The sequence below is a fragment of the Grampus griseus genome (assembly GCF_964374135.1).
Source record: "Grampus griseus genome assembly, chromosome: 12".
Lineage (NCBI taxonomy): Eukaryota > Metazoa > Chordata > Mammalia > Artiodactyla > Delphinidae > Grampus > Grampus griseus.
The window spans coordinates 24,518,363-24,543,009 of NC_139006.1; the positions used below are offsets into that span (position 1 = coordinate 24,518,363).

General features: G+C 41.1%; 1 protein-coding gene across 1 annotated transcript in view; it reads left to right on the top strand.

The window, feature by feature from the left end:
- Positions 1–3,006: 3,006 nt before the first annotated feature.
- The window catches only part of LOC309831010 (sodium/glucose cotransporter 1-like), a gene marked incomplete at both ends in the record, with an annotated part of 62,390 nt that continues 40,749 nt past the window's right edge, over positions 3,007–24,647 (top strand). The window contains 2 exon segments of the mRNA XM_082667941.1: positions 3,007–3,205; positions 3,421–3,472. Of these exon segments, the coding sequence (XP_082524067.1) occupies positions 3,007–3,205; positions 3,421–3,472 (251 nt within the window).

Consider the following 24,647-nt stretch of genomic DNA (forward strand, 5'->3'; position numbering starts at 1 on the left):
AAAAATCCAAGAAAAATTTGAAGAATGCTTTGCGATATTGATCAATTTAGAAATGCTTTTCAAATTATGCCATGCCTCTGAATTCGATGTTAGTAATATTGAGTCAACAACAAGAGTTAGTGAATTACTTAACTTGGAAAGACATAATTTCGAAACTGATAGTCTTTTGCTTCAAAGTCAGATCAATTCTTCTAAAAAGATGAACTAGTTTTATCATTGACTTAAGGGAAAAGTAAATTTTGGTACTATATTCAGCTACTGGAAAACTTCCAAGTATATGTAGAACAACTTAGTAGGTGAATCTATTTTTTTCAACTGTGAATTTTATTAAATCTAAAGACAAATCAAGTATTTCTAATGAAAAGTTAGCATGTAAATTGAGATGTGCTGTAAAATATACACCAGATTTCAAAGACTTAATGTGGAAAAAAAGAATATAAAATATCCCAACAGTATATTATAATGTTAATATTTTGGCTTATTGGACATATTGGCTTAACTATTAATAAATTTATTATTTAAATTAATTCCACCTGTTTACTTTTTTAATGTGGCTACTGGAAAATTTTAATTTTTACAGCAAATGAAACAATCAACAAGATGAAAAAGCAACCTACAGAATGGGAGAAAATATTTGCAAACCATAAATCTGATAAGGGGTTAATATCCAAAATGTATAAGGAACTCATATAACTCAATAGCAAAAAAACCCAACCCAATTAAATATTAGGCAAAGGTCCTAAAAAGACATTTTTCCAAAGAAGACATACAAATGGTCAACAGGGATATGAAAAGATGCTCAACATCACTAATCACCAAGAAAATGTAAATCAAAATCACAATGAGATACCACCACACACCTGTTAGGATGGCTATTAACAAAAAAGTCAAAAGATAACAAGTGTCAGCAAATACGTGGAGAAAGGGGAATACCAGTACACTGTTGATTGGAATGTAAATTGTTGCAGCCACTATGGAAAACAGCATGGAGTTTCCTCAAAACATTAAAAATGGAACTATCCTATGATCCAATAGTCCCACTTCTGGGGATATATCCAAAGAAAATAAAATCACTATCTCAACATGATATCTATACCCTCTTGTTTATTACAGCATTACGTACAGTAGCCAAGATATGGAAACAACCTAAGTGTCCATGGACAGATGAATGGATGCAAAAATGTGAAATCCTGCCATTTACAAAAACGCGGATGAACTTGGAGGACATTATGCTTAGTGAAATAAACCAGACACAGAAAGACAAATATTGCATGATCTCACTTACATGTGAAATCTTAAAAAAACAAAACGAACAAACAAAAACCCTCCTAGTAACAGAGAGTAGAAGGATGGTTATCAGGAGCAAAAGTGTGGAGAAAAAGGGGAGATACTAATCAAAGGGTACAAATTTCAGTTATAAGTTCTAGAGACTTAATGTGCAGCATGGTGACTATAGTCAATAATAATGTATTGTATACTGAAATTTGCTAAGAGGGATCTCAAGCGTTCTCACTACACACAAAAAAAATGGCAACTGAGGTGACTGATATTCAATTAGCTTGATTGTAGTAATTATTTCACAGTGTATACCTGTATCAAACATTACATTGTACACCTTAAATAGACAACTTTTATTTGTCAATCATATCTCAATGAAGGTAGAAAAAAATAACACCCGTGATTCACATTATATTTCTCTTGGACAGCACTGAACTAAACTAGGACACGGAATTCTGCTCAGGAGGCTGAGAACATAGACTTCTGACCAGCTGCAAGCCTCCTGCCTTGTGGTCAGACTGACTGCTTATTAGGAGAATCAAATGGGTTAATACACACAAAGTACATATACATGCAAAGGGTATATCGTATCTTAATATAAATCAGGAATCAAGTCCATTCACCAAACTTCAAATTGATGTTTACTGTTTTTGTGACAATGTAAAGAACCGATAGTGGGTAAATTAGACACCATTAGCATATTATTATTTAATGTGTTTATCACTGGACTTTTTGCCTTCTTTAATCTGGTTAATTTTTTTTTAAGGTTTTTTTGCCTGACTGTGTCAGGTCTTAGTTGTGGCACGTGGGCTCTTCATTGCAGCACGTGGGCTTCTCTCTAGTTGTGGTGCGCAGGCTCCAGAGTGTGTGGGCTCTGTAGTTTGCCGCACGCAGGCTCTCTAGTTGAGGCACACAGGCTCAGTAGTTGAGGCGCGCAGGCTTAGTTGCCCTGCGGCATGTGGGATCTTAGTTCCCTGACCAGGGATCAAACCTGCGTCCCCTGCATTGGAAGGCGGATTCTTAACCACTGGACCACCAGAGATGTCCCTGGTTAATATATTTAGATTAGTTTTTGTTTGTTTATCTGAAGGCTCTGTTTATAGTATTTTATGACACTGTTGTAAAGTTCAACTATATCAATAAAAAACAAGTTCGAAAAGTAGAAAAAAAAAAAAAGAAGTAGGTCTGGCACCTAGCAAGAGCTATATAACTGTTATCTATTATTATTGTTACTAGTATTATTGACCAAGATTTCTAACAACTCATTAGAGAAGCACACCAAGGAGAGTAAGGCTTGGCCCAGACTGAAAATTCGCACATCACCTATGAAAGATCAAAGTGCAGAAAACTGAGGAGCCTCTGTAACCAGTTGGTCCAACCAGGGCCATGATTAGGGTGAGGCAAGCGAGGCACTTTCCTTGGCGCAAAATTTAAGGGGAGAGGGCACCAAGGAAACTCAGGACTCGGGATACATGATATTCGAATGCAATAGTTTACTAAATCCAAATCAATGCCCCAAACCCACAATGCACAAAATTTCGAAATGACAAATAAAGACAGGAGGGGTATTGCTGGTTTCTTCCGCCTCAGGTTTCATGTGGTTCGTTCGTAAAGACACGGGTGCTGCCCCGGTAGCCTCGACCCAGACCCACGCCGCGACCAGCTCTCCGTCCAGGGCAAAGCGATTCCGACCACCAAACGGACGGCGTTGTGCCGGGACTGGCGGTGATGGCGGCGGCCTTCGTGCAGCGGAGCCCCGAATGCGGGAACTGGGCCGCGCGAGGCCTGCCCGGAGCTCCCAGGCTGCCCCGGGGCTGTTCCCAGGGTTCCCCGCGGCCGCGCCCCTGGAGCCCCACGGAGGCCATTGCCACTTCCCGGAAGCGCGCGGCGCTCGCCCGCCCGGGCGCGCCGCCATGGGCTTCCCGTGGTATGGCTTCGCCTGGACTGCTCATGTCTTCACCGCCAGTAGTGCCCTGGACGTCCTGGTGATAGTTTTGTACGGTGTTGGTCCTGGGCATCGCGCTGTGGGTACGTGGGGCCCGGGGGCTGGGGGGGTAGGCCTGGACACCAGATGGGTTCGATCCTCACCTGCCTGTCACCTGATCCCCACCTCACATCCCTCTCGTTCCCACCCCTGCACAGCCCTCAGCCGGGACCTCTCCACCCTCCCTGCGCCACCTGCTCCCTACCGAGAGTAAGGGCACGTCCAAGCCCATCTTCCCTCCCCACCCCACAAATAAACAGGTCAGGCTGCCAGGTGCCCACCGCCTGGAACCCAAGCCGTGTGTAATATGGGGTCGTTGTTCTGATCGATCGTCGTGATGGTGGTGGCAATAGTGACAATTACCCATCCTTCGGCGCTAAAGTGCCTGGTCTGTGCTGAGTGCATTAAGTGTGTCACATTTTCACAACCAGGCTGTGGATTACAGATGAGGAAACAGGTTCAAAGAGGTCAAGTAACCACAAGGGAATGATGGAGTGCAGATTCGAACCTAGAGCTGCCTGATCTGACGCATGAGCATAACCACTGCCCAGCAAACAAGACCTCAAAGGTCACATGTAATTTAGGGCCCTAAGTGTTCACTTCGAATTTGAATTGGGCGCTTATATATTCTACTCTAGTATAAGGTTCTCTTAGTAGGGTGGCAACTGGGTCTCCTTTACTACCATCTGCCCGCTAGCACTTAACCTGTAGGCACTCACAAAGGTGTCTCGTAACTATACTCCCCAGGGCCAGGCAGTGAAAAGCCCGAGGGCAGGTAGAAAGGCTTTGGCCTGTGTCATGGTATCGCCCCTCGGCTAAGCTGTTAACCGTCAGAAGCCTCTCCTCGGCCTGCTTCGTAAGCAAGAGTATCTGGTGACAGCGCACCATTCGCTAGCTAGTGGGAGAGTTCATTGCGGGCTGCCCCCACCCAGCTGAGGCTTTCATGCCCATGTGACCTTTACTTCGGGGCGCTTCACCAGGTCACAAGCAGGATCTTACTGTGCAGAATCTGGTCCTTCAAAGCAAGATCACTGGACAGCCTTTTGAGTGCTTACCATGCTGTGAGTGGGCAGATAGAGTAATGGAACTATGGTCTCCATCCTCTTAAGAGAATTTCGTATCTCTCCCAACTGAAAAGAAGTCGGAGGTATTGATATTTATCCAGATCATTCAAACAAACGATTTTTTTCAAATTGGTCTCAGTTATGAGAAACATCCTTCTAGGTGGCCCAGGCCGGGCTCTGAGTAGTGGGCACTTTGGGATCCTTCCCCCAGCTGCTCTCACTGAATTAGGAAGCCCCCACCCAACCTTCTTCCGGGTCTAGTTGGGGCCTAGATGTGGCCAAGGTCTGAGGACCCGTAAGCCATCCGGCCGCTTCCAAAGGAAACCTACTGTTCCTTCTGCTCTTCTAGGAGCCATAAAACATGTGCTGTTATCCAGAATGCTTTGATCTTTTTCCTTCTTTGTATTGTTATTTTTCCTTTGGTCCTTTTTAAAACTCGTATATTGTTTTTAATCACATGCTCACTGTAAGAAGTGAGGAGATGCATAACTGTCTAGAGGAGTTATGGTTCCTCCCTCAGCCATTCCCATCCCTCTGAGGTACCCAGGGCCTGTGTGTGCCTCCTCCCTTCTCAGTGCTTACACAGACGCATAGGTAAAGGTTTTGCGTTTTTGTCTTTACAAAAAATGTGATCGTATGATACACATTACCCTGCAGTTTGCGTTTTTCCGTTACTACATGATGTGGAATCCTTCAGGTCTATAGATAGAGATCTAGCTCATGGTTTTTTGTTTTAAATAAATAAATTTATTTATTTATTTATTTTTGGCTGCATTGGGTCCTCATTGCTGCACCTGGGCTTTTCTCTAGTTGTGGCGAGCAGGGGCTACTCTTTGTTGCAGTGCACGGGCTTCTCATTTCAGTGGCTTCTCGTTGCAGAACACAGGCTCTAGGCATGTGGGCTTCAGTAGTTGTGGCACACGGGCTCAGTAGTTGTGGCTTGCGGGCTCTGGAGCTCAGGGTCAGTAGTTGTGGCACAGGGGCTTAGTTGCTCCGCAGCACGTGGAATCTTCCCGGACCGGGTCTCAAACCCATGTCCCCTGCATTGGCAGACGGATTCTTAACCACTGCACCACCAGGGAAGTCCTAGCTCATGTTTTTATTAGATACACAATAGTCAAACACGTGTGTGATTCAGCTCTTCCCTACTCATTGACACTTAGATTGCTGCCAGGTTGTTGTTTTTTAATAAGTTTTTTTTTAATATATTTATTTATTTGTTTATCTTTGGCTGCATTGGGTCTTTGTTGCTGCTGTTGTTTTTAATGTGTTGGTGCTTTTAAGCTGTGTAGCATGGATTCCCGAAATTGGAATTTCTGGGTTGGAAGGGTGTGTTTACTTGAAATTTTAGCAGATATCACTAAATGGCAATCCCCAAAGCTTGTTGAGATTTACATTTCTCACAAGCAGCATATGAGCACATTCTTTCCCCAGGCCTTCACCAGCCTGGTTTGTTACTACTAATTTAATTTTTGTGGGGGGTCCCAGGGTGATGAGTGAGTAGTGGTATGTTACTGCAACTTTGATTTGCGCTTTCCAGACTCAGCCTCCTATGAGATTGACCATATTCTTGTGAGCCTGTTGTCCTTTGATCTTCCTCTTCTGTTGAATAGCCAGTTTATGTGCCCATTTATGAATTGAGTTGTTCGCCTTTGCTTTTATCACCTTGTCTGTCATTTGAGTTGCCAATATGTTTTTCCTAAACTCTCATTTTCTAGAGCAGTTGTTCTCAACCTCAGCACTACTGACATTTGGGACCAAATAATTCCTTGTTGTGGGAGGTCTGTCCTGTGTATTATAGGATGCTTAGAAGTATCTCCAAGTCCTGCCCCTTCACAGCCAAAACTGTCTCCAGACATTGCCACATGTCCCTTGGAGGAGTGGGGCAAAAATCACCCCTGGTCGAGAACCGCTGCTCTAGACTCTTACTGTTGTCTCTCTGTCATCTGATTTGTTTTCACTTTGAAGAAGTCTACTGTCTCTCTTTTCCTTTGCATCTAGATTTCCTGGCTTGCTTAGGAAAGTTTTTACCCACTCCAACATTGTACAAATACTATTCTAAAATTTTTTCTAATATTTTATAGGTTTTAAAAAATATTTAGGGAATTCCCTCATAGTCCAGTGGTTAGGACTGCGCGCTTTCACTGCTGAGGGCGCGGGTTCAATCCCTGGTCAGGGAACTAAGATCCTGCAAGCTAAAAAGAAATTTAAATGTCCAGAACATCTGGGATTTCCTTTTGCATATAATGTGATAAAGGAGTCTAGCTTTATTTTCTTTTGGTTCTTAAGCAAACCACCCTTTTCTCACTGAACAGAATTGCCCACATTTGCACAGATGGGACTCCTGAAATCCTTCATCAGCTTCTGACCGCTGAGCCCCCACAAGGAAATCTTGTTCTTTGTTGCTGGTGCCTTGGCTCCTGCAGGATGTTAAAGGGGAAAAAACCTTACACTTTTGTTTGTTTGTTTCCTCTGTTATCAGTCTCAGCCCCAAGATCTTTGAGAAAGTGGTGGATGCACCTTCTGCCCCAGCAGCCTGGCTGCTGTGGTTGGTGGATTACTCCGGAAAGAGCAGGGAGGAAGGAGGAGGCAGGGACATGTGCATAACCACCCTCTTCCCAGGACCTCCTCTCTTCCTGTCTGGTTCTTTCTTTAATGGGAAGACAGAGTGATTTTATTCATCTTAGAACATTTTGTAAATTCCTTTTAAAAGTTCTAATGCACCTCTCCCTACATACCGCTGATACCTTCCTTAAGAAAGGTCAGCTCTGAACATAATGGGCTCTTGATAAATATTTAGTGAATGGATGAAATGAGACTAACTTAATGTGTCTGATTTAGAGTTGTTCTTTGGTTTAAAGCTTTATGATGTGAAAGGACTCCATTATAAGGCAGATACCCCAGATGGTGGTAATAAGTTCACGTCTCCCACAGAAACACTTTTTTGTCAACCAGTGGTCATCCGTGGGTCCTGCTAGTCCTAGGCAATCCAGGAAATCCCCAGGAATATCTTTTGACTGTACTGGAGTCTGGGAATCAGAGCTGGGGACCTGAGGAGAGAGCCCTTGGGTGCGTTGGGAGGACATCATAGTCTTGGCAACGTGACTGCTCTCCCGGAAGAAGCTAGGCTGGTGTTCAGCTTTGCCATTCCCAGTCAATTGATACATTCGCTGAACCACTCATCTCCAAGACTCTGCTGGGAACCATGCACTGGTTAACTATTGGGGGAAAAAATACAGCAATATTATTTTCACACTAGTGTAGAGAAATGGACAGGCCCATGTGATCTCATAGCTGGGAGAGACCGTGGGCCCTCCTCTAACTCAGCAGGTAGAGACCTCTGTTCCTAAAAAGAATGAAGGGGAAATGGGATCTCTGCAAAGGACATTTACCCATAAGTGAAGGTCATCTGTTTGTGAGACCTGTGTCTTTGAAGCAGTTTGGTTTCTTGGATTCCCCCCAACACCACCCCTTTTTTTAAGGCTGTATTGTCAAGCAGTCGTGGGACAGTAGAAGACTTCTTCCTGGCTGGCTGAAATCTAGCATGGTGGCAGGTGAGTGTGCCTTGCATGTGCAGTCCAGCGTGGGGGCTGCGTGTGGATTCATTTATTCCTTTAATTTGGATGTCTTTTACCCCCAAATAATTCGAAATTGCTAAATCAGGAAAGTCATTTCATTAGTACTTCCCTTAACTCTTCCATTCAGCTCAGTGTAGTTCAGTAACCATTACTAGGTGTCTGGTAGTACAAGGTATTGTTCTAGGTTCTGGGACACAGATAGAACATAGTGAGTCCTGCCCTCTGGAAGCACACAGTGTAGAGTGGGAGTCGGATGTGACTTCTTTTTTTGGTTTTTTGGTTTTATTTATTTATTTATTTTTATTCAGCAGGTTCTTATTAGTTATGTTTTATACATGTTGGTGTATAATATGTCAATCCCAATCTCCCAATTCATCCCACCACCACCACCCTTCCCCCGCTCTCCCTCCTTGGTATCCATACGTTTGTTCTCTACATCTGTGTCTCTATTTCTGCCTTGCAAACCAGTTCATCTGTACCATTTTTCTAGATTCCACATATATGCATTAATATACGATATTTGTTTTTCTCTTTCTGACTTACTTCACTCTGTATGACAGTCTCTAGGTCCATCCACGTCTCTACAAATGACCCTTTTTATGGCTGAGTTCCATTGTATATATGTACCACATCTTCTTTATCCAGTCATCTGTCGATGGGCATTTAGGTTGCTTCCATGACCTGGCTACTGTAAATAGTGCTGCAATGAACATTGGGGTGCATGTGTCTTTTTGAATTATGGTTTTCTCTGGGTATATGCCCAGTAGTGGGATTGCTGGGTCATATGGTAATTCTATTTTTAGTTTTTTTAAGGAACCTTCATACTGTTCTCCATAGTGGCTGTATCAATTTACATTCCCACCAACAATGCAAGAGGGTTTCCTTTTCTCCACACCCTCTCCAGAATTTGTTGTTCGTAGATTTTCTGATGATGCCCATTCTAACCAGTGTGAGGTGATATCTCATTGTAGTTTTGATTTGCACTTCTCTAATAATTAGTGATGTTAAGCAGCTTTTCATTTGCCTCTTGGCCATCTGTATGTCTTCTTGGAGAAACGTCTATTTAGGTCTTCTGCCCATTTTTTGATTGGGTTGTTTTGTTTTAATATTGAGCTGCATGAGCTGTTTATATATTTTGGAGATTAATCTTTTGTTGATTCATTTGCAAATATTTTCTCCCATTCTGAGAGTTGTCTTTTTGTCTTGTTTATAGTTTCCTTTGCTGTGCAAAAGCTTTTAAGTTTCATTAGGTCCCATTAGTTTATTTTTGTTTTTATTTCCATTACTCTAGGAGGTGGGTCAAAAAAGATCTTGCTGTGATTTATGTCAAAGAGTGTTCTTCCTATGTTTTCCTCTGTTTTATAGTGTCCAGTCTTCCTTTTAGGTCTTTAATCCATTTTGAGTTTATTTTTGTGCATGGTGTTAGTGTTCTAATTTCATTCTTTTACATGTAGCTGTCCAGTTTTCCCAGCACCACTTATTGAAGAGACTTTTCTTTTCTCCATTGTATATCCTTGCCTCCTTTGTCATAGATTAGTTGACCATAGGTGCATGGGTTTATCTCTGGGCTTTCTATCCTGTTCCATTGATCTATATTTCTGGTTTTGTGCTGGTACCATATTGTCTTGATTACTGTAGCTTTGTAGTATAGTCTGAAGTCAGAGAGTCTGATTCCTCCAGCTCCATTTTTTCCCCTCAAGATTGCTTTGGCTATTCAGGGTCTTTTGTGTCTCCATACAAATTTTAAGATTTTTTTGTTCTAGTTTTGTAAAAAATGCCGTTGGTAATTTGATAGGGATTGCATTGAATCTGTAGACTGCTTTGGGTAGTATAGTCATTTTCACAGTATTGATTCTTCCAATCTACAAACATGGTATATCTCTCCATCTGCTTGTGTCATCTTTAATTTCTTTCATCAGTGACTTATAGTTTTCTGAGTACAGGTCTTTTACCTCCTTAGGTAGGTTTATTCCTAGGTATTTTATTCTTTTTGTTGCAATGGTGAATGGGATTGTTTCCTTAATTTCTCTTTCTGAGCTTTCATCGTTTGTGTATAGGAATGCAAGAGATTTCTGTGCATTAGTTTTGTGTCCTGCAACTTTACCAGATTCATCGATTAGCTCTAGTAGTTTTCTAGTGGCATCTTTAGGATTTTCTATGTATAGTATCATGTCATCAGCAAACAGTGACAGTTTTATTTCTTCTTTTCCAATTTGGATTCCTTTTATTTCTTTTTCTTCTCTGATTGCCATGGCTAGGACTTTCAAAACTATGTTGAATAATAGTGGTGAGACTGGACATCCTTGTCTTGTTCCTGATCTTAGAGGAAATGCTTTCAGTTTTTCACCATTGAGAATGATGTTTGCTATGGGTTTGTCGTATATGGCCTTTATTATGTTGAGGTAGGTTCCCTCTGTACCCACATTTTGGAGAGGTTTTATCATAAATCAGTGTTGAATTTTGTCAAAAGCTTTTTCTGCATCTATTGAGAATGATCATATGGTTTTTTTTCTTCAATTTGTTAATATGGTGTATCACATTGATTGATGTGCATATATTGAAGAATCCTTGCATCCCTGAGATAAATCCTACTTGATCATGGTGTATGATCCTTTTAATGTGTTGTTGGATTCTGTTTGCTAGTATTTTGTTGAGGATTTTTGCATCTATATTCATCAGTGATATTGGTCTGTAATTTTCTTTTTCTTTGTAGTATCTCTGTCTGGTTTTGGTATCAGGGTGATGGTGGCCTTGTAGAATGAGTTTGGGAGTGTTCCTTCCTCTGCAATTTTTTGGAAGAGTTTGAGAAGGATGGGTGTTAGCTCTTCTCTAAATGTTTGATAGAATTCACCTGTGAAGCCATCTGGTCCTGGACTTTTGTTTGTTGGAAGATTTTTAATCACAGTTTCAATTTCATTTCTTGTGATTGGTCTGTTCATATTTTCTATTTCATCCTGGTTCAGTCTTGGAAGGTTATACCTTTCTAAGAATTTGTCCATTTCTTCCAGGTTGTCCATTTTATTGGCATAGAGTTGCTTGTCATAGTCTCTTAGGATGCTTTGTATTTCTGCAATGTCCATTGTAACTTCTCCTTTTTCATTTCTAATTTTATTGATTTGAGTCCTCTTCCTCGTTTTCTTGATGAGTCCCGCTAAAGGTTTATCAATTTTGTTTATCTTCTCAAAGAACCAGCTTGTAGTTTTATTGATCTTTGCTGTTGTTTTCTTTGTTTCTATTTCATTTATTTCTACTCTGATCTTTATGATTTCTTTCCTTCTACTATCTTTGGGTTTTGTTTGTTCTTCTTTCTCTAGTTCCTTTAGATGTAAGGTTAGATTGTTTATTTGAGATTTTCCTTGTTTCTTGAGGTAGGATTGTATTGATATAAACTTCCCTCTTAGAACTGCTTTTGCTGCATTCCATAGGTTTTGGATTGTCGTGTTTTCGTTGTCATTTGTCTCTAGGTATTTTTTGATTTCCTCTTTGATTTCTTCAGTGATCTCTTGCTTATTTAGTAACGTATTGTTAAGCCTCCATGTGTTTGTGTTTTTTATGTTTTTTTCCCTGTAATTGATTTCTAATCTCATAGTGTTGTGGTCAGAAAAGACGCTTGATATGACTTCAGTTTTCTTAAGTTTACTGAGGCTTGATTTGTGACCCAAGATGTGATCTATCCTGGAGAATGTTCCATGTGCACTTGAGAAGAAAGTGTAATCTGCTGTTTGGGGATGGAATCTCCTATAAATATCAATTAAATCTATCTGGTCTATTGTGTCATTTTAAAGCTTGTGTTTCCTTATTAATCTTCTGTCTGGATGATCTGTCCATTGGTGTAAGTGAGGTGTTAAAGTCCCCCACTATTATTGTGTTACTGTCAATTTCCTCTTTGATAGCTGTTAGCATTTGCATTTGCCTTATGTATTGAGGTGCTCCTATGTTGGGAGCATATATATTTATAATTGTTATGTCATCTTCTTGGATTGATCCCTTGATCATTATGTAATTTCCTTCCTTGTCTCTTGTAACATTCTTTATTTTAAAGTCTATTTTATCTGATATGAGTATTGCTACTCCAGCTTTCTTTTGATTTCCATTTGCATGGCATATCTTTTTCCATCCCCTCACTTATAGTCTGTATGTTTCCCTAGGTCTGAAGTGGGTCTCTTGTAGACAGCATATATATGGGTCTTGTTTTTGTATCCATTCAGCAAGCCTGTGTCTTTTGGTTGGAACATTTAATCAATTCACATTTAAGGTAATTATCAATATATATGTTCCTACTGCCATTTTCTTAATTGTTTGGGGTTTGTTTTTGTAGGTCCTTTTCTTCTCTTTTGTTTCCCACTTAGAGAAGCTCTTTTAGCATTTGTTGTAGAGCTGGTTTGGTGGTGCTGAATTCTCTTAGCTTTTGCTTGTCTGTAAAGCTTTTGATTTCTCCGTCAAATCTGAATGAGATCCTTGCCAGATAGAGTAATCTTGGTTGTAGTTTCTTCCCTTTCATCACTTTAAATATATCGTGACACTCCCTTCTGACTTGTAGAGTTTCTGCTGAGAAATCAGCTGTTAACCTTATGGGAGTTCCCTTGTATGTAATTTGTTGTTTTTCCCTTGTTGCTTTTAATAATTTTTCTTTGTCTTTAATTCTTGACAATTTGATTACTATGTGTCTTGGTGTGTTTCTCCTTGGGTTTATCCTGCCTGGGACTGTCTGCACTTCCTGGACTTGGGTGGCTATTTCCTTTCCTATGTTAGGGACGTTTTTGACTATAATCTCTTCAAATATTTTCTCAGATCCTTTCTCTCTCTCTTCTCCTTCTGGGACCCCTCTAATGCAAATGTTATTGCATTTAATGTTGTCCCAGAGGTCTCTTAAGCTGTCTTCATTTCTTTTCATTCTTTTTTCTTTATTATGTTTTGCAGTAGTGAATTCCACCATTCTGTCTTCCAGGTCACTTATCCATTCTTCTGCCTCAGTTATTCTGCTATTGATTCCTTCTAGTGTATTTTTCATTTCATTTATTATATTGTTCATCTCTGTTTGTTTGTTCTTTCATTCTTCTAGTTGTTTGTTCTTTAATTCTTCTAGGTCTTTGAATTGTTTTTTTAATTTAAAAAAATTTTATTTATTTATTTATGGCTACGTTGGGTCTTCGTTGCTGCACATGGGCTTTCTCTAGTTGCAGCAAACGGAGGCTACTCTTCATCGCAGTGCTCGGGCTTCTCATCATGGTGGCTTCTCTTGTTGCAGAGCATGCGCTCTAGGCACGCGGGCTTCAGTAGTTGTGGCTCGTGGGCTCTAGAGCACAGGCTCAGTAGTTGTGGCACACAGGGTTAGTTGTTCCGCGGCACGTGGGATCTTCCCAGACCAGGGACTGAACCTGTTTCCCCTGCATTGGCAGGCAGATTCTTATCCACTGCGCCACCAGGGAAGCCCTCTTCTAGGTCTTTGCTAAACATTTCTTGCATCTTCTCGATCTTTGCCTCCATTATTTTTCCGAGGTCCTGGATCATCTTTACTATCATTATTCTGAATTATTTTTCTGGAAGGTTGCCTATCTCCACTTCACTTAATTGTTTTTCTGGGGTTTTATCTTGTTCCTTCATCTGGTACATCATCCCCTGCCATTTCATTTTGTCTGTCTTTCTGTGAATGTGTTTTTTGTTCCACAGGCTACAGGATTTTAGTTCATCTTGCTTCTGCTGTCTGCCCTCTGGTGGATGAGGTTATCTAAGAGGCTTGTGCAAGCTTCCTGATGGGAGGGACTGGTGGTGGGTAGAGCTGGGTGTTGCTCTGGTGGGCAGAGCTCAGTAAAACTTTAATCTGCTTGTCTGCTGATGGGTGGGGCTGAGTTCCCTCCCTGGTGGTGGTTTGGCCTGTGGCAGCCCAGCACTGGAGGCTACAGGCTCTTTGGTGGGGCTAATGGCGGACTCCAAGAGGGCTCATGCCAAGGAATACTTCCCAGAACTTATGCTGCCAGTGTCCTTGTCTCCAGGGTAAGCCACAGCCTGCCCCTGCCTCTGCAGGAGACCCTCCAACACTAGCAGGTAGGTCTGGTTCAGTCTCCTGTGGGGTCACGGCTCCTTCCCCCTGGGTCTTGATGTGCACACTACTCTGTGTGTGTCCTCCAAGAGTGGAGTCTCTGTTTCCCTCAGTCCTGTCAAAGTTCTGCAATCAAATCCTGCTAGACTTCAAAGTCTGATTCTCTGGGAATTCCTCTTCCCGTTGCCAGACCCCTAGGTTGGGAAGCCTGACGTGGGGCTCAGAACCTTCACTCCAGTGGGCGGGCTTCTGTGGTATAATTGTTCTCTAGTTTGTGAGTCACCCACCCAGCGGTTATGGGATTTGATTTTATCATGATTGCACCCCTCCTACCGCCTCATTGCAGCTTCTCCTTTGTCTTTGGATATGGGGTATCTTTTTTGGTGAGTTCCCGTGTATTCCTGTCGATGATTGTTCAGCAGTTAGTTGTGATTCCAGTGCTCTTGCAAGAGGGAGTGAGCACACGTCCTTCTACTCCTCCATCTTGAACCAATTCTGGATGTGACTTCTTTTTATGCTATTAGAATTATTGCTTAGTGAACAAACTGTATTATGGTATTGATAAAGAAAATGGAAATAAAAGTAATTTTGCCACTTCAACTTTCTTTCTTTTATACTTTTATTCAGTCAGCAGATATCCGATGGGTATGAATTGCTCTTGTCTGGACCCTCCATGTGGCTTATTCATGTGGTCGGTGCTCAGGCCTCCTCTTACCTAGCTTGGCGGTGGTGAAACTGAAATTCAGTCATCCCTCCCACCCCACGTTGCCGCCTGGCTCTCCTCCATTCCTGCTGCTTCACGAGCCACTCGTTCGAGGTCCCCCTGGCTGGTTCTTTCCCATCTCCCTGGCTGCTGAATGCTGGACCTCCCCAGGGCCAGACCCTGGTGTCTCCTTTCCAGTTACACTCACACGCCTGGCGACATGGCATTAAAGACAACTTGCTAGAATGGTAGCAAGTCCCAGCTCTCTCCCTCAACTCCAGTCTTGTGCATCCCGCTGCCTGTTTGACACCTGACTAGAAAGGTCTGTCAGGTCTTGCACATGGAATATGCATTCTGCACATCTTCTACTCCTGCCGTCTTCCCTGTCCCTGAACGGCAACTCCATCCTTCTAGCTGCTCAGGTTGACACCCGTGGAGTAGTGTTAGACTCTATTCTCTCTCACCCCAACTTCCAATCCATCAGGAAGTCCTGGGACTCGATTTAAAAAACAGATTTGAAATCCGACCCCTTCGCATCAGTGCCTCCAGGCCCATGCTGCCGACACCCTCACCTGGATTGATTGTAGTAGCCTCTTCTCTCGGCGCCCTCCTTCCACTTGTGCTCCTCCACGTCCAACCTCAACAAAGCAGCTGAAGGGTCAGACCACGTCACCTGACTGCTTAAAACCCTCTGGGGGCTCTCATGTCACCCAGAATGAAAGCCCAGCCTATGTTAGGCCACAGATGATCTGCACCTCCTTACCTCTGTGACCTTGAACAATTTAGCCGTGCTTCTGCCTCAGGGCCATTGCCCCTGCTGCTCCCTCTGCCTGGAGGCTCTCTGCTCTCACAGGTACCCTTGGCTTGCCCCTCACACCTCCTCAGAGAAAGTTGGCCCTGCCCACTGTACTGCACAACACTTCCTGCCTGCCTTCTTTCTTTTTTTTTTTTCAATTGGGGTATAGTTGTTTTACAATGTTGTGTTAGTATCTACTGTACAGCGATGTGAAGTAGAGTTCCCTGTGCTATACAGCAGGTTCTCATTAGTTATCTATTTTATACATATTAGTGTATATTTGTCAATCCCAATCTCCCAGTTCATCCCACCACCCCTTTCCCCCCTTGGTGCCCGTACATTTGTTCTCTACATCTGTGTCTCTATTTCTGCCTTGCAAACCGGTTCATCTGTACCATTTTTCCGGATTCCACATTTATGTGTTAATATATGATATTTGTTTTTCTCTTTCTGACTTCACTCTGTATGACAGTCTCTAGGTCCATCCACGTCTCTACAAATGACCCAATTTTGTTTCTTTTTATGGCTGAGTAACATTCCATTATATATATGTACCACATCTTTTTTATCCATTCGTCTGTTGATGGAGATTTAGGTTGCTTCCGTGCCTGTCTGTTTTCTAACCTTTCTTCTTCTCTGTAGGACTTTACTATTTATCACTGTCTATTGTGCTATAAAATAATCCCCTAATTTATCTTGTTCATCCTCTTCTTCCTAAGAGAATGTTAGCTTCATGAGGGCAGGGATTTGTCTGTTTTACTCACTGATGTATTCCTAGTATGTACAACACTGACACATAGTTGGCAGTGGACATTTATTAATAGTTACTGAATTAATGAAGGTACATTTAATGTACTAATGTCTTCCTAGGTCTATATAAACATAGGTAGGTAGATAGAGATATTTTATATTTATACACAGTTGTATAGTGTTATATCATATGGACATTCCACCATTTATGTAACATATTATTGGGCAATTTAGATCGTGTATAGTTTTTCATTATTATGATAAAGGTAGCAGACATTCCTAATAGTAAAAATAACTGCTTGAGTAATTATTATGTGCCTCTTCCAAGATTTTTTTTGCCTTATATTTGTTGGTGCTACAGTGTTTGGGTGCCTGTATGTTCTCAGTTATGTCTTACTAGTGCATTTTATGTTTCATGGTTTAAAAACAAAACAAAAAAACCTCTGTCATATTTAATGCTTTTGGTATTGAATCCTACTTTATCTTATGTTAATATCGTCAATGCTGTGTTTTTTGTTTGCTTTTATCTAAAAGGCTTTGTTATTTTTAGTCTCTCTTAATAATTTGGTTTTAAGTGTATCTTGTGTCAAATATAGCACAGGATTTGGATTTGGATTTGGAATGGAGTGGCTATCTCTACTCAATTAAAATTGGTTTAGGAGGGATTTTGTTCATTTTAAATGCCTCTGGGATTTTTTATTTTGAAAGTAACATATGCTGGTTGTAAAAAAAAAAAAAAAAGTTACAATCCAAGTATGGAACTTGAGATTTTCTTACCATTCTATTTCTATAACCATGATTCCAGTCCCCAGAAGTATTTTTATATATATACTACCAGAATCACTCCCATCTATATATAAACATACATGTGCATAAGTGTAATATGCCCACACAAAATTTTAATGAGATTATATTATCAATATTGTTTACATTATTTTTATCATTTCATAGAGTTCCTTTATCCTTTCTGTATGCTACATTGTATTTCATCATATTCATGTACCTTAGTATTTTAACCATTCTCTTACAATCAGTTAGATTGTTAATATTTTTAAATTACTTCAAACAGTGATGAAATTATACTCCTGCTAATATTTCTGCAGTTGCAAATAAGTCAGTGGAGCGTGTGGAGGGTGGCAACATAAGAATGCAGTAATACTTTTTTCCCTTCATCCCTTTTTACTTGGCTTCTAATTTATGGTTAGGGTTTGTATAGAAAAAATATGAATGGGAATTCTGCCCAGGGTATAATCCCTTTTGAGGAAATGTATTGATAAAATTCAGGTTGGGTTTATATTTGTGAGAATTAGTTTTTGAAGTTGGACTAAAAGTTCTGATCTGTAATTGTCTTTTGATTTTCAGATAGGTGCTTTTCTTTTTGCCTCGAATATTGGCACTGGGCACTTTATGGGCCTGGCTGGAACGGGGGTGTCTTCAGGGATTGCTGTTGGGGCCTTCGAGTGGAATGTAAGTAGTGCCTTCTGTAGCAGCTAACCTCCACCTTTATCATTGTCCAAATGAAACGTAAAAACTTGCTTTCAACCCTGAGTAACTATTAAAGACTCCTTGAGAAGTCATGGAAGAAGGGAACCAAGTCTTTGATTTCTCAACAAGATTGTGCTAGTTTTCATTGTTCTTAGTAAAGTAATGAAGAGATAGAGAATGTTTACATTCCAAGGACCATAGGAATACAGTTAGGAGACTAGTCAGGTAGGGAAAAGATCATATTAACACTTAAATATATATGTACATAAACATATACATACATACATACACATATATGTGTGTGTGTACATAGACATACAGATATATATGTATATATGTGTGTGTATTTATCGGTATGTACACATTTGCAGTATGCAGTTGACCCTTGAAAAACATGTATTTAAACCATGCACGTCCGGTTACACGCAGATTTTTTTCAATAAATATAGTACTTTATTTTCATTTCACAGATCTTTAAATTGACTAAGTGTGGGGAAAAGTTTGTGTTCAATTAGAGATCACAATATGTGGAATCAAAAGAACTAGGGTTTGAGTCCTGATTCTATCCAGATTGTTTCAGCTTCCTGCCCTTGGATGAGTCATTTACCAATTCCTTTGTTTTTGAGACAGATTTAGCTTGACTACATGGGGGTCGGCACCCCTAACCCCCACATTGTTCACGGGTCAACTGTATACTGAGAATAGGCTCAACTGGGTTCTTTGAGATATTCAGCTGGTTACTACAAAACTCCTAACTGATCGCCTATGAATACCAGGTTTCAACTATAAAACTTATAAAATGGATTATTTATCTAATCTGTGGAATATATTTGTTATAGGACATAGAATTTGTTCACCTAAATTAATATAAGTGAATTTATGTGTCTTGGGTTAATTAACCTATCTCTATATAAATCACCTGGCCCGTTTTTTTTTTTTTTTGATAAATCAGAAAGCTCCCTACTTTCTGGGTCTCATCTTTTCCTCTGGTAGACTACAGAAATAAACAATACTTCTAACAAAGTTAATTCCAGACCTGATAAGACGCCCTGGTCTGTACCACCATTTAGTTCTCAGAATTCGTTCACATCTCCTTCATATATTCAACTTACCCCTTCTTTGTAAAGAAAGCCAGAGACAAATGCATTACTTAATTTCAATAGCTTGTGTAAATTTTGGTGTAGTTTCTCTACTATTTCTCTGAATGGTTTCTGATTTTTTTTTTTTTACTATCTTTTTTGTTTAATTATAAGCCACCTTCGTTTCTATCTGGAAGTAGGCAAACAATAAATTTTAATAAATATCTTGAAAATTGGCTCAGTTAACCCCCCCTAAATTAAGAATGCACCCTTTATAGGCAAAGATCAAGTGCCTATAAGTTAAGTTTGTTGTACTGGAAGGCTTACGCTTGGGCTGTTAGTTGCAAGGTCCCCAGTAAGTATGACATTTATTGGGCTCAAAACAGTAACTGAGCTTGCATCTCATTTAAGAGCTTAGCCTAGGTGGGACCCTGATTTAATTGCTCTTCTTTTCTTGGTTTCAGGCTCCATTTATGCTCTGTGTTTTTGGTTGGGTATTTTCTCCCATTTACATTAAGGCTGGGGTGAGTATCCATTAGCACTTACTCTTTTCTTTACAATATTTTTTCTTACAAATACTGCATATGTACATAAAAACATCCTAGAGGGGGCTTCCCTAGTGGCGCAGTGATTAAGAATCCGCCTGCCAATGCAGGGGACATGGGTTCGAGCCCTGGTCCTGGAGGATTCCACATGCCGCAGAGCAACTGAGCCCATGCGCCACAACTGCTGAGCTTGTGCTGTTGAGCCGGCGTGCTGCGGCTGCTGAAGCCCGCGTGCCTAGAGCCTGTGCTCCGCAACAGGAGGGGCCGCCACAATCAGAAGCCTGCGCACCGCAGCGGAGAGTGGCCCCCGCTCGCCACAGCTAGAGAAAGCCCGCGCGCAACAACCAAGACCCAACGCAGCCAAAAATAAATTAATTAATTAAATTTAATTAAATTTTTAAAAAAACATCCTAGAGGACAGGTTAAACTTCTCAGTGTTCTGATCCTTGTACTGATTTCCCTAAATCTTAAGAAATGTCTCAAATAACGTCATTCTGACTGGTAAACAGAAGCCAGTAACTGCCTACTGTTTCACTCTGGACCTTACTCAAGAGTTCACTTCTTAAGGCTTTTATAGAAAACATCTTAAAACTTTGTTAAAAAATAAGACCTAAATTAAGAGAACAATTCTGTTAATGACTGGAAGACAACAGCCTAAAAATATTAGTTCTCCCTAAATCCAGAAGAAGATGTTTGAGGAACTTGACAAGCTGACTCTAAAATGTATGTAGGAGATAAGGGGACAAAGATGTCAGTGCCTGGCTGAGAGAGAACAAAGAAGAGACTGTCCAGGCCTAGCATCCACAGGGGTGCGTGGCATGATGTCACCAACATGGCAGAATAAGAGTGTTCTGTCAAAGAACTCCAGTTTAGACTGTCACCCACAGGCGAGAGGGCCTTTGTGGAAGTACAGGAGTCATGCTGTTGGAAAAAAAATACCCACGACTGGATGCATTGAAGAGGGTGAGAGGGACAGGTTCACTTTACCCATGTCACCACTCCCCCGAGGTGGCACAGCTCAGTGCCAAGAGAGACCTTCTTAGCCTGAGATTTGTCCCATGGGGAAGAGCGACAGCGTGTAAGTGCCCAGCTGCTCCAGCTGCACAGACTGCTGCCAAAAAGACCTACTTCTTTCTCGCTCCATCTAGAATATTCAGGTGTGCTGTATGACCGGGGGTGGGGAGTGGCTGGGAGAGTAGCACTCAGGGCTCTCAGATGGCATCAAAGGAACACAAATCCTACTAACCCCCTTGCAAACTCTATCAGGAAGCCTGCCAGTAAGCCGGTGGGGGCTCTTCACTTGCAGATCTCCCCAGCTGGCCCTCAGACACCCCAACATTCTTCATGCCTCACCCACATATGCCTGCACCTTATGGCCAGCTCCCTTAGCTTACCTCCAATTGTGGCAGTGTTGATTCCTGGCATAAAGCTAGTGAGCACACGTAGGAAGCCAGCCTGACCCTGTGGGATTGGGAAAGCACACAGACGAGCATTCAGCACCACCCTCAGTAAGGCAAGCAAACTGGAGGCTGTCAGCACTCAGCCTGGCTTTGTAGGATCAAGGAAGACATGTGAAGCAGGTGTACCCAAGGAAAGGTCTGAGAAAGCCTCAGAATCCCTAGCAGGACTGATGGAACGTATTTCTCTCCAAAAACCAGTCAGTAAAAACTGAAGGCGGTGACTGCTTCCTCAAATGCAGAAACAGCAACACAAGACTTCAAGGAACTTGAAAAATCGAGGGAACATGACACCACCAAAGGGACACAATAATTTTCCAGTAACCAACTCCAAAGATTTGCCTGATAAAAAGTTCAAGACAGTGGTTTGAAGGAAGCTCAGTGAGCTACAAGAAAACACAGAAGGACAGCTCAGCGAAATAAGGAAAACAATATGTGAAAGAAATGAGAGGTTTAACAGAGAGATAGGAATCCTAACCATACAAATTCTGGAGCTGAATATTACAATGAATGAAATGGAAAATGCAACTGGGACATCAACAGCAGGCTTGGCAAAGCAGAAGAAAGATTCTGTGAACTCAATGATAGGTCATTTGAAATTACGCAGTCAGAGGAGAACAAAGGAAAAAGAGTGAAGAAAGCCTATGTGAGCTATGGGACACCATTAAAAGAAACAATCTACACATTACTGGCATCCCAGAAGGAGAAGAGAGGGAGAAGCAGGCAGAAAGCTTATTTAAAATGGAGAACTTCCCAAATCTGAGGAGAGATTTGGATATCCAAGATGACAAAGCTCATCGGTTCCCCCCCAAGTTTTAACCCCAAACTATCTTCTCCAAGACACATTATAATAAAACTGTCTGAAATCAAAGACAGAGACGAAATTTTAAAAACAGGAAAAGAAAAAAAATTCCTCACATACAAGGGAACCCCCATAAGGCTATCAGTGGATTTCTCAGCAGAAGGCTTGCAGAACAGGAGACAGTGAGATGATGTATTCAAAGTGGTAAAAGAAAAAGACTGCCAACCAAGAGTACTTTATCTGGCAGAGCTGGTCTCCAGAAATGAAAGAGAAAAAAAGACTTTCTCAGACAAACCAAAGCTGGGGAAGTTCATCACCACTAGAGCTGCCTTATAAGAAATGTTGGAAGGAGTCTTCAAGCTGAAATGAAAGGATGCTAATTAGTAACATGAAAACATAGTAAGTAGATAGTCAAAATCAGACTACTCAAATACAGTAAGATGGTGGTACATTAACCACTTAACTCTAAAGGTTAAAGGACAAAATATTTTTTAAAAACCATAGCTACAATTATTTGTTAACAGATACATAATATAAAAAGAGGTAAATTGTGATATCAAAAACATTAAATGTCAGGCGGGAAGTAAAAGGGTAGAGTTTTCATATGCATTCAAAGTTATCACCTTGAAATAGACTCTTATATCTATGGAAGCCTCATGGTAACCACAAAGCAAAAAGCTATGCTAGATACACAAAAGAGAAAGGAGAGAACCAAAGCTTACTACTATGGAAAATCATTAATTCACAAAGGAAGATAGTAAGAGGGGAAGAAAGTAACAGGGAAACTACAAAACAGTTAGAAAACAACTACCAAGATGTCATTAGTAAGTCCTTACCTAGCAATAATTACTTTACATGTAAATGAATTGAATACTCCAATCAAAAGGCAGAGTGGATGAATGGATTAAAACTTAGCATGGTGGGACTTCCCTGGTGGTCCACTGGTTAACACTTTGCCTTCCAATGCAGGGGGTGAAGGTTCGATCCCTGGTCGGGGAGCTAAGATCCCACATGCCTCATGGCCTGAAAACCAAAACATGAAACAGAAGCAATATTGTAACAAATTCAGTAAAATGGTCCACATCAAAAAAATCTTTAAAAAAAGAATTAGCATGGTGACTATCATTAACAATACTGTATTATACACTTAAAAGTTGCTAAGAGAGTAAATCTTAAATGTTCTCACCACAAAAAAGTGGCAGTTATGTGGGGTGATGGAGATAGTAACTTAAACTTACTGTGCTAATCATTTTGCAATATATACATGTATCAGATCACATCACATACCTTAAACTTTTATGATGTATGTCATAGCTCAATAAATCTGGAAAAAAGTAAATAAAGTGTATGTAGAAGAGCAAAAGCATAAGAATAGCAAAGATATTCCTACCAAAGAAAAATAAGAAGAACTTATCTTACCAAATAGCATGACTTACTATAAAGCTGTAGTAATTAAGACAGTTTGGTATTGGCACAAGGATAAACACATTGACACAAGAGAGAGTGAAAAAGCCCAGAAACACTCATATGTATGAACACCTGATTTATGACATAGACGGCATTGCAGATGACTGAGGAAAGGAGGATCAATTGGTTATCATACGAAAAAAATAAAATTAGATCCCTATTCTACACAAAAAGAATTTTGGATTGATTAAAGGCTTAAATAGGAAAGGCAAAAATTCGTCTAACTTTTATAAGAAAGTAAAAAATATCTTTATATCCTTGAGGTATGGAAGGATTTTAAAATAATATACAAAAATCCCAAATCTCTGGCTAACCACTAAAGTACACAGGCATACCTGAGACCCCAGGGAGCCCAGCCAAAAAAAGATCTGTCTTGCAAAGACAGGACTGTTCCTGGAGAGATTTGTGAGTTTGCTGTGCCAGTGACTGACCACATTCCCCAGCCCGCACAGGGCAGGCAGTGGAGGACAGAAATCTTGCTGGTTGGAGGTATCAAGGACATAATTGAGGGCTGGCAAAGCAACCCGAAACTTAGGAGGGGAGCTCCAAAAACAAGGGAGCCAAAGAGAGGGTTAGTCCCCAAATCTCAGTATAAATTCTGCCCAAACCCTTGACTGACTGCCAGGCTACTCAAGTGCAGGGAAAACCTTCAGAGGACCAGGCTAAGTCAGCAGCAGCTGGAAGCTGGAAAACCAAGTGGAGACCTCAGCTTCTGCACTGCAGGGTGGGGGTCAGGGTGGCATGGAAGATATGGTAGTCTGAGTCCAGACACATTCAGTCCCTACTCAAACAAGAGCACTAATCCTCGGAAGAACAAAACGGATTCTAGAGTGCTACATCATATTATCTATGACGGCCAGTCTTCAACCAAGAATTATTAGATATGCAAAGAAATGGGAAAATAAACATGACCCACACTCAGGGAGAAAAAAAGCAATAAGTAGGTGCTGACTCTGAGCAGGCCCAGATGTAGATTTAACAAAACAAAGACTTCAACTTGCTATTATAAATGTATTCCAAAATGTAAAGGAAAATGTGATATTAATGAGTGAACAAATAGGGCCTCTCAACAGAGAAACTGAAACTGTAGAAAAGAACCAAGTCGGGACTTCCCTGGTAGCGCAGTGGTTAAGAATATGCCTGCCAGTGCAGGGGACATGGGTTCGATCCCTGGTCCAGGAAGATCCCACATACCGTGGAGCAACTAAGCCTGTGTGCCAGAACTACTGAGCCTGCACCACGACTACTGAAGCCTGTGCGCCTAGAGCCCATGCTCCGCAACAAGAGAAGCCACCGCTATGAGAAGCCTGCGCACCACAGTGAAGAGTACCCCCTGCTCATGGCAACTAGAGAAAGCCCGCACACAGCAATGAAGACCCAATGCAGCCAAAAATAAAAATAATAAAAATAATAAAAAATAAAAGTAAAAACCAAAAAAACAAGTCAAAATTCTCAAGTTGAAAAGCATAGTAGCTGAAATGAAGACTTCACAAGAGGGGTTCAACAGCACAATTAAGATAGCAAAAGAGAGAATCAGTGAACTTGAAGATAAGAATTACTCAGGATAAAGAACAGAGGAGAAAAAACTGAAGAAAAAGGAACAAAACCTCAGAGACCTG